Below are 14,191 nucleotides of genomic sequence, written 5' to 3'. Positions count from 1 at the left end.
AAAATACCAAGTGTGGGCGTGCATGTACAGTGGATTGAAACTTCGTGGCCACACTCAAGGGGCCAAAGAGCCACATGTGGCTCGCGAGCCACAGTTTGCCGACCATGGCCCTAATTCCAATACCAGATAAAGACATGAGAAAGAAAGACAACTACAGGCCAATATCTCTGATGAACATAGACACTAAAATCCTCAACAAATTTAGCAAACCAGATCCAGGAACACATCAAAAAGATAATTCATCATGACCAAGTGGAATTTATTACAGGATGCAAAGCTGGTACAATATTTGTAAATCAATAAATGTGTTACAGCACATAAACCGATTGCAAAACAAAAATTACATGATCATATCAATTGAAGCAGAAAAAAAATTCAACAAAATCCAATACCCTTTCTTTTTTTTAATATATATATTTTATTGATTTTTTACAGAGAGGAAGGGAGAGGGATAGAGAGTTAGAAACATCGATGAGAGAGAAACATCTAACAGCTGCCTCCTGAACACCCCCTACTGGGAATGTGCCTGCAACCAAGGTACATGCCCTTGAGTGGAATTGACCCTGAGACCCTTCAGAGCACAGGCCGAATCTCTATCCACTGAGCCAATCCGGTCAGGGCCCAACACCCTTTCTTTTTTTATTTATTTATTTTTTATCTAGATAATACTTTATTAGTTTCTGCAATCAAACCCAACACCCTTTCTTGATAAAAACTCAGCAAAGTGGTAATAGAGGAAATGTACCTCAACCTAAGGCCATATATGACAAACCTACAGCCAGCATCATACTCAGTGGGCAAAAACAAACCATTTCCCCTAAGAATGGGAATAAGACAGGGATGCCCTCTTTCACCACTCTTGTTCAACATAGTTCTTGAAGTCCTGGTCATAGTGATAAGATAAGAAGAAATAAAAGGCATCCACATTGACAAGGAGGATGTAAAACTGTTATTATTTGTAGATGACATGATACTGTACATAGAAAACCCTAAAGATTCCATAAAAAACTACTAGATTTAATTAGTGAATTTGGAAACATAGCAGGATACAAAATTAACACCCAAAAATCCATAGCATTTTTATACACCAATAGTGAACTCTCAGAAAGAGAAATTAAAAACAGACAAACAAACAAACAAAACAAACATTTACCATTGTTACAAAGAAATGAAGATACTTTGGAATAAACTTACTCAAGGAGGTAAAAGCCCTGTACTCTGAAAACTACAGGATCTTCACAAAAGGGATAGAGGAAGATATAGACAAGTGGAAGAATATACCATGTTCATAGATTGATAGAATCAACATCATTAAAATGTCTATATTACCCAGAGCAATCTACAGATTCAATGCAATCCCTATTGAAATACCAACAGGGGGACCGAACCTGGCTTCTTCACCGGAGGAGAGAACCAAGATGGCGGCATAGGTTAACGCCGGAGTTTGCTGCTTTGAACAACTACTTCAAAAGTGAAACTAAAACACGGAACGGACATCACCCAGAACCACAGAAACGCTGGCTGAGTGGAAGTCCTACAACTAGGAGGAAAGAGAAACGCACACGGACACTCAGAGGAGGCGCAGTGGTGAAGTCAAATTCTGAGGTGCGGAGTGCGCAGAGCGGGCTGGCAGCGGAGGGCGCGGTTGTTGTTTTCAATCGGGAGGGAGTCGAAGACTCTGAGCACCAGATCTGGGCGAGTCTTTAGGAACCCAGACTCAAACGGGAGAAGCGGGACTGTCTGGCTTCGGTCAGAGCGAGTGCAGCTTTCTCTCCGAGCTTTGCAGCGGGTGCTGGGACTCAGAGAGGCAGAGCCCCTGGGGACAGGACTGAGAGCCGCCATAACTGCTCTCTCCGGCCCACCCTGTTGATCCTGTGCGACCCGCCCCGCCCAAGCCCTGCACGGAGGCATTTGCCGGATAGCCTCAGGCAAAGGCATTTGCCGGATAGCCTCAGGCAAAGGCTAGATTAGCACCTCCCTAGAGGACAGAAGTTCTCTCACTGCTGACACAGCTGATTCTCATAGCCACTTGGCCTGGAGGTCAAACCCTCCCTGGAATTAGCTACAACAATCAAGATTTAACTATAAGACTTCGAACAAAGACCACTAGGGGGTACACCAAGGAAGCATAACAAAATGCGGAGACAAAGAAACAGGACAAAATTGTCAATGGAAGAAATAGAGTTCAGAACCACACTTTTAAGGTCCCTCAAGAACTGTTTAGAAGCTGTCGATAAACTTAATGAGATCTACACGAAAACTAATAAGACCCTCGATCTTATATTGGGGAACCAACGAGAAATTAAGCATACACGGACTGAAATAACGAATATTATACAGACGCCCGACAGCAGACCAGAGGAGCGCAAGAATCAAGTCAATGATTTGAAATGCGAGGAAGCAAAAAACATCCAACCGGAAAAGCAAAATGAAAAAAGAATCCAAAAATGCGAGGATAGTGTAAGGAGCCTCTGGGACAGCTTCAAGCGTACCAACATCAGAATTATAGGGGTGCCAGAAGATGAGAGAGAGCAAGATATTGAAAACCTATTTGGAGAAATAATGACAGAAAACTTCCCCCACCTGGTGAAAGAAATGGACTTACAGGTCCAAGAAGCGCGGAGAACCCCAAACAAAAGGAATCCAAAGAGGACCATACCAAGACACATCATAATTAAAATGCCAAGAGCAAAAGATAAAGAGAGAATCTTAAAAGCAGCAAGAGAAAGAAACCGAGTTACCTACAAGGGAATACCCATACGACTGTCAGCTGATTTCTCAACAGAAACTTTACAGGCCAGAAGGGAGTGGCAAGAAATATTCAAAGTGATGAATACCAAGAACCTACAACCTAGATTACTTTACCCAGCAAAGCTATCATTCAGAATTGAAGGTCAGATAAAGAGCTTCACAGATAAGGAAAAGCTAAAGGAGTTCATCACCACCAAACCAGGATTATATGAAATGCTGAAAGGTATCCTTTAAGAAGAGGAAGAGGAAGAAAAAGGTAAAGATACACATTATGAACAACAAATATGCATCTATCAACAAGTGAATCTAAGAATCAAGTGAATTAATAATCTGATGAACAGAATGAACTGTTGATTATAATAGAATCAGGGACATAGAAAGGGAATGGACTGACTATTCTTAGGGGGGAAAGGGGTGTGGGAGATGTGGGAAGAGACTGGACAAAAATCGTGCACCTATGGATGAGGACAGTGGGTGGGGAGTGAGGGCGGAGGGTGGGGCGGGAACTGGGAGGAGGGGAGTTATGGGGGGGGGGAAAAAAAAGAGGAACAAATGTAATAATCTGAACAATAAAGATTTAATTAAAAAAAAAAAAAAAAAAAGACCGAACCTGGCTAGAGAACCTGGCTCTGCTGATCAACTGAAAAAAAAAAAAAAAAAAAAAAAAAAAAAAAAAAAAAAAAAAGAAATACCAACAGGGGGATTTAAGATGGTGGCCAGCAGGACAGCAGGAGGAAGAGAGTGTGAGTGAGGGAGGGAGAGAAAAGGGAGTGTGTGGACATGTGGTGTGTGTGTGTGTGTGTGTGTGTGTGTGTGTATGTGTGTGTGTGTGATTGAAGGGAAGTTATATCCAGCAGGAACCTCAGGAGGTGGCAGACCAGGTTCTTCTAAATGAGGAGCCGCTGCAAGCACTCCTGGGGTAGCCAGCTCTGGCACAGAAACCACACCATCTTGAAGGGGAGAGCTGCTGTGACTAGAAGCCCAGACTCATCACCACCCAGACTGTCATCAGACACCGCTCTGGACCCTGCAGCCACTCTGGCCAAAGTCCTGCTACTTCATCTGCAGACCCACAGACTCCGTGACTTCAGCCTCTCCAGCTGCAGGCTCCTGTGAGCCCCAGAGTGTGCTCCCCTTCTGCCAAGCCTGTTGGTACAGCTGCAGATTCCACACAACTCGGTGCCTGGACCCCTCAATGAGTCTCAGAGTGCACACCTCTCCTGCCAAGCCCACTGCTTTAGTAGCAGACCACATGCAACCCGTGCCTCAGCGACTGGACCCCTTGGTGAGACTTGGAGTGCATGCCTCGCCTGCCAAATGTACTGCTTGTGGCATAGACTCAATTCAATTCATGTATGGGTGCCTGGACCCCTCAGAAAGTTTTGGTGTGTGCACTTCTCCTGCCAAACCCACTGATTCAGCTGCTTACCCCAAACCCCTCAAAGCCTGGACACCTAGGTGAGTCTCAGGGTGCATGCTCCTCCTGCCAAGCCCACTGCTTCATCCACAGACCCCATGCAACACATGTCTCAGCACCTGGCTCCCTTCAGAATTGCAGTGGATGGAAACCCACACCATGTTGTAGAGGAGAGCAATGGATGCCAGAAGTGAAGCCACACAAACACTCAGACCAACCTCAGTTACCACACCTGGATCTGTGCAGGGAGCCGCTTGAAGATATAACCTGCATGGAACCACCACTGTGCCCCGGCAGTGAGCAGCATGGTACCACTCCACGGGTCTTTAGTGAGTGTCACCAGAGAGACATTCTGAGCTGTGCCTCATCACCAGAGCCCAAACTCAGCTTCACAGGATCCCATTCTACAAGTCCCCATGCTGTGAGTGCAAGCCAAGGGTGCCCACTCCTGCTCTATACCCCATCCCAGTACAGAGCCGCAGATCAGTGTACGCTCTGCCCCCAGGCACAGACATAGCCTTCAGGCCAGTGCAGGATCCACTCTCCAGCAAGTAGAGAGCCCTCAGGCCAAGGAAGGCTCCATCCCCCAGCACAGACAGAGCTGTCACCTGGTAGATGCCCTACCCCTGGCCCAGGTCAGATCTGCTGGTGTGCCCTGGTGTGTTCAGCACACTGCATGTGTGCTTCCAGAAGGTCTTAGGGTGCCATTATGCCTTGGGTGCCAGGGCTGCACAGTGAATTGCATGTCAGAGGACTCTGGGCTCCATGCGGCCCACGTGACCTGCATTTCAGTGACTCCCTGGACAGGGAGTCACACACCATAGGAACTGTGTACAGGTCCCTGCCAACCTTGAGAATCTTTAGTGGACAACCAAGGGACCAGAACTGGGTAGAATGGGGGTACAACACAGAGCAGAGACAATAAAGGTGTAAAACTCAAGGTAGAACCAGCCTCTGATCTAGTGAGTCCAAGATCATTGAACTGCTAGTGGCTTTAGCCCCTCAGACCCCAAGCAGGGAGCCTAGGGCCAGAAAGAGACAGAAAAATGGGGAGACAAAGAAACAACCCCTCAAGGAAAGAAAAGGAGGAATAACCAGAAAATTAACTAAATGAAATGAAGGCAAGCACTATGTCAGAGAAATAATTAAGAGTAAGAGTCATACAGTTACTAAACCGGCTGGATGAGAAAATTACCAACATATATAAGAATTGGGAGAAAATGAAGAATGATATAGCTGCAATAAAAAACACAATGCAAGGTTTCAACAATAGGCTAGAAGAAGAGAAGGATAGAATCAGTGAGTTAGAAGAAAGGGTATCAAAAACACCTAATCTGAACAGCATTTGGAGAAAAAAAAACTATAAAGCAGCAGGAGAGCCTTAAGGGAGCTTTGGGACAACATGAAACGAAGTAACATACATATAATAGGGGTGCCAGAGGGACAAGAGGAGAAAAGATTAGGAAAACTATTTGAAAAAATAATGACAGAAAACTTCACTGATTTGGGGAAGAAAAAGTCACATAAACACAGAGTCCCAAACAAGATGAACCCAAAAGACCCACAACAAAACACGTTGTAATTATGATGACAAACGTTATCAGAAAAGAGAGAACTTTAAGGGATGCAAGAGGGAAACAGAAAGTTACATAAAAGGGATCTCCCATTAGACTATCAACTTATTTCTCAACAGAAACACATCAGGCCAGAAGATAATGGAATGAAGTACACAAAGTGATGCAAAGCAAGGGACTGAATCCAAGAATACTCTATCCAGCAAGGCTATCATTCAAAATTGAAAGAGAAATCAGGAGCTTAACAGACAAAAAAAAGGCTAAGGGAGTTTATTACCACCAAGCCAGCAATGCAAGACATGCTAAAGGGACTGTTGTAAAAAGAATAAATAGAAAGGAAAAAGGAACACAGGCATAAAGAATAAAAATGGCTGCAAACAAGTACTTATCAATAATAACCTTAAATATAAATGGATTAAATGCTTCAATCAAAAGACGTCGGGTGGCTGAATGGATAAGAAAATGTGACCCATATATATGCTGTCTACAAAAGACCCACCTCAGAACAAGGGACTCACACAGACTGAAAATGAAGGGATGGAAAAATATTTTTCAGGAAAACAAAAGTGAAAAACAAGCTGGGGTAGCTATACTTATATCTGACAAAATAGACTTCAAAGGGAAGGCTGTAACAATGGATTAGGATGGCTTCTTCATAATACTAAAGGGATTGATACAACAAGAGGATATAACTCTGGTGAATGCAGACTGGTGCAGCCACTGTGAAAAACAGTTTGGAGTTTCATCAAGAAATTAAAAATGGAACTCCCATTTGACCCAGTCATCCCATTTATATGACTATATCCTATATCCTAAGAAACCTGTTACCATCATCAGAAAGAATGTATGGCCGAAACCGGTTTGGCTCAGTGGATAGAGCGTCGGCCTGCGGACTGAGGGGTCCCGGGTTCGATTCCAGTCAGGGGCATGTACCTGGGTTGCGGGCATATCCCCAGTGGGGGATGTGCAGGAGGCAGCTGATCGATGTTTCTCTCTCATCGATGTTTCTGACTCTCTGTCTCTCTCCCTTCCTCTCTGTGAGAAATCAATAAAATATATTAAAAAAAAAAAAAAAAGAAAGAATGTATGCACCTCTATGTTCATAGCTGCACAATTTATATTAGCTAAGTCTTGGAAACATCCTAAGTGCCCATCAGCAGATCAGTGGATAAAAAATCATGATAAATTTACACAATGGAATACTATTTAGAAACAAAAATGATAGAACATTACCATTTGTAATGGCATGGATGGACCTGGAGAGTATTATGTGGAGTGAAATAAGCCATTCAGAGAAAGATAGGATTTCAAGACATGATTTCACTCATATGTGGAAGCAAATGAACAAAAATAAACTGATGATAAAAAATAGACCTAGAGTCATAGAACCATTAACAGACTGTTGAACCTCACTGGGAAGGCAGCAGAGGGTGGGTAGGAAGAGAACAACCAATGAACTTGTACACATATATGCATAACCCATGGACACAGAAAATGGGGTGTTGAGGGCCTGTTATGGGGACAGGAGTGGGCTGGAAGAGATTAGTGGGGGGGAAAGGGGGACCCATGTCATACTTTCAATAACAAATCCTATCTAATAAAAGAGTAATATTCAAATTAACCCCCACTCCATGACAAAGATGGCAGCGCCCATAATGTCTGGGCAGGACGCTGGTGGCATCACCCCGGCAACGTGAGCCCAGCAGGCAATTGGGACCCAAAGGCAGCACCCAGCAGGGTCTGCTGGGAAGTGGCGGTGGTGACTGGGTAGCAGGCAATCGGGCCCGCAGGCAGCACCCCAAAGGGCCTCCTGGGAGGTGGCATCACAATTTACAATAGCTAATATCTGAAAATAGACCAAATGCCCATCAGTATGTGGGTGGATATAAAAGCTGTGGTTCATTTATACCATGGAATACTACACAGCAGTGAAAAAGAAGACTCTTACCCTTTGACACAGCATGGATGGACCTGGAGAGTATCATGCGAAGTGACAATACATCAGTCAGAGAAAGGCAAGTATCACATACTCTCACTCAGATGTGGAATCTAATCAACAAAATAAACTGATGAACAGAGTGGATCCAGAGACATGGAATTATGGAACAGAGTGTGGAATCTCAGAGGGAAGGCGGGAGAGGGTGGGAGGCAATCAGTCAAAGACCTTGTATGTGTATAAGCATAAACCATGAACACAGACAATAGGGTGCTGAAGGCATGGGATGAGGAGGTTGGGGCAGGCTAGAGGGAGTTAATGGGGGGAATTAGGCATATTTAATACTTCCAACAAGTATTAAAAGAAATAAATTGTTGTTTTCCAACTGAATTGTATGAGTTCATTATATATTTTGTGTATTCATTATATAATTATGAGATATATAATTGCAAATATTTTGTCCCATTACAAAGGTTGCTTTTTAATTTTTTTTCATGGTTTCCTGTGTTGTAAAGAATATATTTAGCCGCATCTCAGGATCGATTTCCGGGTCACGGTGGAGGGTGCTCTGTGGCGGCCGAGCGGGGTGGCCTGCAGGAATGATCACCAAGACCCAGATAGGAGACCGGGGCCTTCGGCTTCCAGAGAAAAACAAGAAGAAGAAGGTGGTGGTTAAAGAACCAGAGGCTCAGTACTTGGTTTTGAACAGTAACAGTTATAACACTGAGGTCTGTCCCACCACAGCCACATCACCCACGAAGAGTGGGATCCAGGGCCAGGCACCCGAGACCCCTCTGGTGAAGAAAAAGAAGAAGAAGAAAAAGAAGGAGTACAGCACTGTCTGTGAGGAGCATCAAGAACCTGAGACCACATTCCGTGCCAGGCAGACAGAGACGTCTCCCAGCCCCAGGACACAGGCTCTCGCTCCACCCAAGTTCCTCAATGGGGAGAAGAAAAAGAAGAGGAAGTCCTCATGGCCTCTGGCTCTGTCTCCTGGTGTGAGGGTGAAGACCTCCCTGGACCCCAGACAGGTCGAGGAAGTGACCAGAGTTGGCAGAAAGCTCAAAAAACACAAGAAGGAGAGAAAGGCCCAGGAGGTGGCAGCCTTCTCGGCCAGGGACGCCCTGCATGCAGGCTCAGTTGGAAAGAATGACCAGCAACGGGCAGCCTTGGGGCAGAAGAGGAAGCAGGGAGGCCCCAGGGAACACAACGTGAACCAGAAGAAGAAAACGAAAACCCACCAGGAGGAAGACACCTCCCTTGACCACCCCAAGCCTTCCAGGTCCCTGGAGAGCAGTCCTAGGAAAAGATGTGCAAAGAAGCCAGTCAAAGTTGAGGCTTCAGAGCACATCGCGGCAGGAGACAGCCTCAAGGCCCCTGGGAAGAAGAAAACGAAGCCCGCTGAAAGGGCCGGGGAGCCAGGCCCTGAGGAGCCACCTCTGAAGAGGAAGAAGAAGAAGAGGAAGGGGAGCAAAGCAGCAGGACTTTGGAAGGAGGAGCCTGACACAGACTTAGAGGTGGTGCTGGAGAAGAAAGGCAACATGGACGAGGCACACATAGACCAGGTGAGGCGAAAAGCCTTGCAGGAAGAAATTGATCGTGAGTCAGGCAAAACGGAAGCCTCTGGAACCCAGACGTGGACAGGCACTCAGTTTGGCCAGTGGGATACTGTTGGTTTTGAAAACGAGGAACAGAAGCTGAAATTTCTCAAACTTATGGGCGGCTTTAAAAATCTGTCCCCTTCATTTGGCCGCACCCCCGACATGACCAGGAGGCCTAACATGGCGCTGGACAGGACGGCGGCCAGCAGCCTGCAGCAGAGCCTGCAGCAGGACTACACGCGGGCCCTGCGCTGGAAGCATGGCGGGCGCGCGGGCCTTGGCTTCGCCACCCCAAACAAAGTCTTCTATATCGACAGGAACGCTTCCAAGTCCATCAAGTTTGAAGATTAAACTCTACTGTCTTGTCTCCTGAGTCAAAATTGCTTTTGTTACTCAGTTACGCAGATGAGAGCCTCTGACCAGCTCCTGCGAAGGTTAAGGAAGACTCTGGATGTGCTGGACGGCCTGGGGGGGGGGGGGGCAGCACATGGTTCAGGAGCTGAGAAAACATGCGAGTGGCCAAAATCCACTATTTTCTGTGCTAAGCCCTCCGTCCCTGATTGAAGACACCACTGTGTATAAATAACAGCTGTCTGTTGAAGACTTAGATGTGCCAGGCACATACTAGTATGTCTTACTTGCATTGATGTATTTAATTTTAACTATGCAATAGGTGCTGTTTTTATCCCCATCTTATAGATGAGGAAACTGAGGTTCAGGGATGAAGTAATAACATTGTCCAGGGTCACCCAGCCACTAAGTGCCAAGTGTACTTTTGTACCTCAAGCCCTACATTCACTGCTCTGGATGTCCCCCTCTGGGAATTTCTCCCAGAATACTCACTGGGGATAAAAAGACCTGATCGAAGGAACAGAAGTCTATTACATGTCTAAATCTCAGACAGGAAGTGGAGTTAGTGATAAGTAGAATAACAAGCTCACTTTCCTTTCCTGTCTCAGAGTAGCTGTAGGCAAGTAAGTATCTGAATTGCCACCAAGCAGGTGTGGCTGCCCCATGCGCTGTGGGGACCATGTCCCAGCCTGAACTCCATAGCCAGTCTCAGAGCCCTAGGTACAGAGACCCAAGTGACGTGACATTTTCACATCATTTGGCTGCATGCCTCCTGCACACACCATTCAGGCAGGCCTACATGGCCAGGAGAGTCCGTCTCCGATGGCAGGAAGTCCTGATAGAGGGGTGGACCCAGCATCTCACCAGAGAACCGTTCTTTCCTCTCTGCTCCATCAGTGGCTCCTCAGATCGGTGGAGGGATGGCCATAGCAATTCCAGGCAGCTCATCAAGAAACTAGAACATTCCAGAGGAAGATGGAAACCCTGTGGCCCCTGACACGGAGGAAGGTGCTCCTCAGGTCAGCCAGCCAAGAGCATTGAGGACGGATGCTGGCGGGAGGAGCAGGGGCAGAGGTAAGACAGGCCTGCCAGGGCTCTGGCGAGCAAGCATTGGCCAGGTCAGGAGCCCTACAACTCTGCCCTGGCCAGTGCTGCTCAGTGGTTAGAGCATCGGCCTGTGCATTGAAAGGTCACGGGTTTGATTTCAGGTCAAGGCCAGGTACTTGGACTTTAGGTTCCATCCCTGGCCTGGTTGGGGAGCATGCAGAAGGCAACCAATCTATGTCTCTCCCCCACTCCCCTCCCCTCCCTCTCTGTCCCTTCCACTCTCTAAAAAAAAAAATCAATGAAAAATATATTCTTGGGTGTAGAAATCAGCTTTGCTGGGCCAGGCCACATGACAGTAGCTCTGGTGTATGTATGATCCACCTACTCAGGTTTCGGAATTAATTCTGTTTGAAGTGTACAGCCTCAACGTAGAAGTAACTTTTTTAGGCACATAATTTGTGATTTTGTGAATTTTTTCATTTAAATAGTATCGTAGTAAAAGTGGTATTGGAAATAATTTTGCAAAATAAAGGCCACTTGGGGGTGTTTGGGCGATGCAAAAAAAAAAAAAAAAAAGAATATATTTAGTTTAATGTTATTCCACTTGCTTTAGTTTTTATTACCTGTGCTTTTCTAAAGTGTCCAAATAACCATTGCTCAGGCCAATGTCAAGGAGCTTATCCCGCATGTTGTTTTTTATTCTCAGAGTTTTATGGTTTCTGGTCTTATGTTCAAATACTTAATATATTTTGAGTTTATTTTTGTATATGGTGTAAGATATTGTTCCAGTTTCATTATTTTACATGTGATAATCCAGTTCTCCCAGTACCTTAATTGAAGAGCTTATCCTTTCCAATCGTATATTTTTGTTCTTTGTCATAAATCAAGTGGCCATATATGTATGGGTTTATTTCTGGGCTCTCTATTCTGTCCCATTAATCTCTGTGTTTGCTATTATGCCAGTACCATGCTGTTTGGGTTACTATAGCTTTGTAATTTAGTTTAAAATCAGGAAGTGTAATGCCACCAGATTTGTTCTTCTTTCTCAAAACTGTTTTGGCTATTGATACCTTTTGTGACTCCATACAATTTTAGGATTGTTCTTTTCTTTCAATGAAAACTGCCTTTAGAATTGTAGTCTGAAGATTGCTTTGTGTAGTATGGACATTTGAACAATATGTATTCTTCCAATCCATGCAAAATATTTTTTTTCTTTTTTGTGTGTCTTCTTCAATTTCTTTCATCAGTCTCTTATACTTTTAAGTGTATAGGTATTGCCCCATCTTGGGTAAATTAATTGCTATGTATTTAATTCTTGTTGATGCAATTATAAGTGGGATTGTTTTTCTTTCTTTTTTCTTTTTTTTAATCCTTACCTGAGATTATGTTTTTATTTATTTGTTTATTTATTTATTTATAGAGAGGGAGGAAGAAAGAGCAAGAGAGAGAGAGAGAGAGAGAGAGAGAGAGAGAGAGAGAGAGAGAGAGAGAGAGAGGTAAGAAAGAAATATTGACCAGTTGCCTCCCACATGTGCCCTGACCACAGATTGAACCCACACACTATATATGTGTCCTAACCAGGAATAGAACCCACAACCTTTTGGTGTACAGAGCAATGCTCCAACCAACTGAGCCACCCAGCCAGCATGGGATTGTCTTCTTCTCTTACTGATAGTTCATCATTAACATATAAAAACACAACTTACTTTTATATATTAACTAGAGGCCCGGTGCACAAAAATTTGTGCACTCGGGGGGGGGGGTCCCTCAGCCCGACCTATGCCCTCTTGCAGTTTGGGACCGCTCAGAGGATGTCCACCTGCTGGTTTAGGCTTGCTCCCTGGGGAATTGGGCCCAAGCTGGCAGTCAGACATCCCTCTGGCAGCCCGGCAGCCCTCAGGGATGTAAACTTGCCAGCAGGGAGCAGTCCTAAGCTGTAGTTGGACACCCTTAGTGCTGCTGAGGAGGCGGGAGAGGCTCCCGCCACCACCTCTGTGCTGGCAACCATCAGCCTGGCTTGTGGATGAGCAGAACTCCCCCTGTGGGAGCACACTGACCACCAGGGGGAAGCTCCTGCATTGAACGTCTGCCCCCTGATGGTCAGTGTGTGTCATAGTGACCAGTCATTCCCAGTAATTTTGCTGTTAGGGTCAGTTTGCATATTACCCTTTTATTATATAGGATAGAGGCTTGGTGCATGGGTGAGGGCTGGCTGGTTTGCCCTGAAGGGTACCCTGGATCAGGGTGGGGGTCCCGCTGGGGTGCCTGGCCAGCCTGGGTGAGGGGCTGATGGCTGTTTTCAGGCTGGCCAAGCCCCCCGGTGATGGAAGCTCCCAGCCTTTCCTTTTTTTCTTTTCTTTTTTATTCTGGGATTTATTTACCTTCTATAATTGAAACTTTGTAGCCTTAAGAGGAGCTCAGAGCCGGCCAGGGTGGGTGGAAGGGAAGCCTCCTGTTTGCTCCAGCTCCGTGGCTGCTGGCTGCCATCTTGGTTGGATTAATTTGCATATAGTCGCTCTGATTGGCTGGTGGGCATGGCTTAAGGTGTGGCAAAGGTACAGTCAATTTGCATTTTTGCCTTTTATTAGTGTAGATTTTGTAACTTGCAAGTGCAGTGGAGCCTTGTTTCTAGAACTGAATTCATTCTTAGGACTTAAAAAAAAAGTATCATTTTTTCACATTAGAAATAATGTAAATTGAATTAATCTGTTCCAGACCCCCGAATAATTTCCTGTTTTAACCATTCTTATATACAGTTCATATCTAATGTACTGTTTAATCTAAAAATAAACACTTTTTTAAAAAAGAACATGAAATGTAAATGAAACTTTAACATAAAGGAAATGAAAAGTTTAATAATAAACAGCAAACAAATATTCACAGCACAACTTCCTGAGATGTTAACAACGTGAAGTTTAGTGGTAAACTGATGCATACTTGCACATTCTCTCCTTTGTTTCCTAAGAGATGTGTGATTGATCATACAGGTATCAGAATGAAAGGGTTGTCAGGTTGAGAAGTGAATTATTCAAGACTAGAGGCCCTGCATGAAATATGTACAACAGTAGGCCTTCATTCCCCCAGCTGCTGGCACCAGCTTCCTTCTGGCACTTGGGACCCGGGCTTCCCTCACAGCCCCGGCTTTGTCTGAAAGGTCATCCAGAAGGTTATTATATCCCACATATGAGTGAGATCATGTGATATTTATCTTTCCCTGGCTAACTTATTTTGCTTAGCATAATGCTCTCCATGCTGTTGCAATTGGTAAAAGTTCCAATTTTTTTATAGCGGCATAGTATTCCATTGCGTAGGTGTACCACAGTTTTAATCCACTCATCTGCTGATGGGCATTTAGGCTGTTTCCAAATCTTAGCTATTGTAAATTGTGCTGCTATGAACATAGGGGTGCATATATCCTTCCTGATTGGAGTTCCTTGCTTTTTGGGATATAGTCCTAGAAGTGGGATTACTGGGTCAAATGGGAGTTCCATTTTTAACTTTTTGAGGAATCTCC

The 14,191-nt window shown here is 45.0% G+C and overlaps 2 protein-coding genes across 2 annotated transcripts in view; one reads left to right on the top strand and one right to left on the bottom strand.

Annotated features, from left to right (window-relative positions):
* The window catches only part of LOC132229683 (phospholipid scramblase 2-like), a 160,157-nt gene that overhangs the window by 71,642 nt on the left and 74,324 nt on the right, over positions 1 to 14,191 (bottom strand). The gene's annotated exons all lie outside the window — the stretch shown is intronic.
* Positions 8,213 to 9,646, top strand: LOC132230570 (lysine-rich nucleolar protein 1-like). Its single transcript, XM_059688209.1, has one exon. It carries the CDS (start codon positions 8,278 to 8,280, stop codon positions 9,628 to 9,630), a length of 1,353 nt encoding a protein of 450 aa, XP_059544192.1. The 5' UTR covers positions 8,213 to 8,277; the 3' UTR covers positions 9,631 to 9,646.

Source organism: Myotis daubentonii, chromosome 3, assembly GCF_963259705.1.
Source record: "Myotis daubentonii chromosome 3, mMyoDau2.1, whole genome shotgun sequence".
NCBI classification, from domain to species: Eukaryota; Metazoa; Chordata; class Mammalia; order Chiroptera; family Vespertilionidae; genus Myotis; species Myotis daubentonii.
This window is presented reverse-complemented; position numbering and strand designations above follow the sequence as displayed.

Bases quoted from the DNA above. Each gene is read 5' to 3' on its own strand.
- LOC132230570 (XM_059688209.1), top strand. From the start codon at position 8,278: ATGATCACCAAGACCCAGATAGGAGACCGGGGCCTTCGGCTTCCAGAG.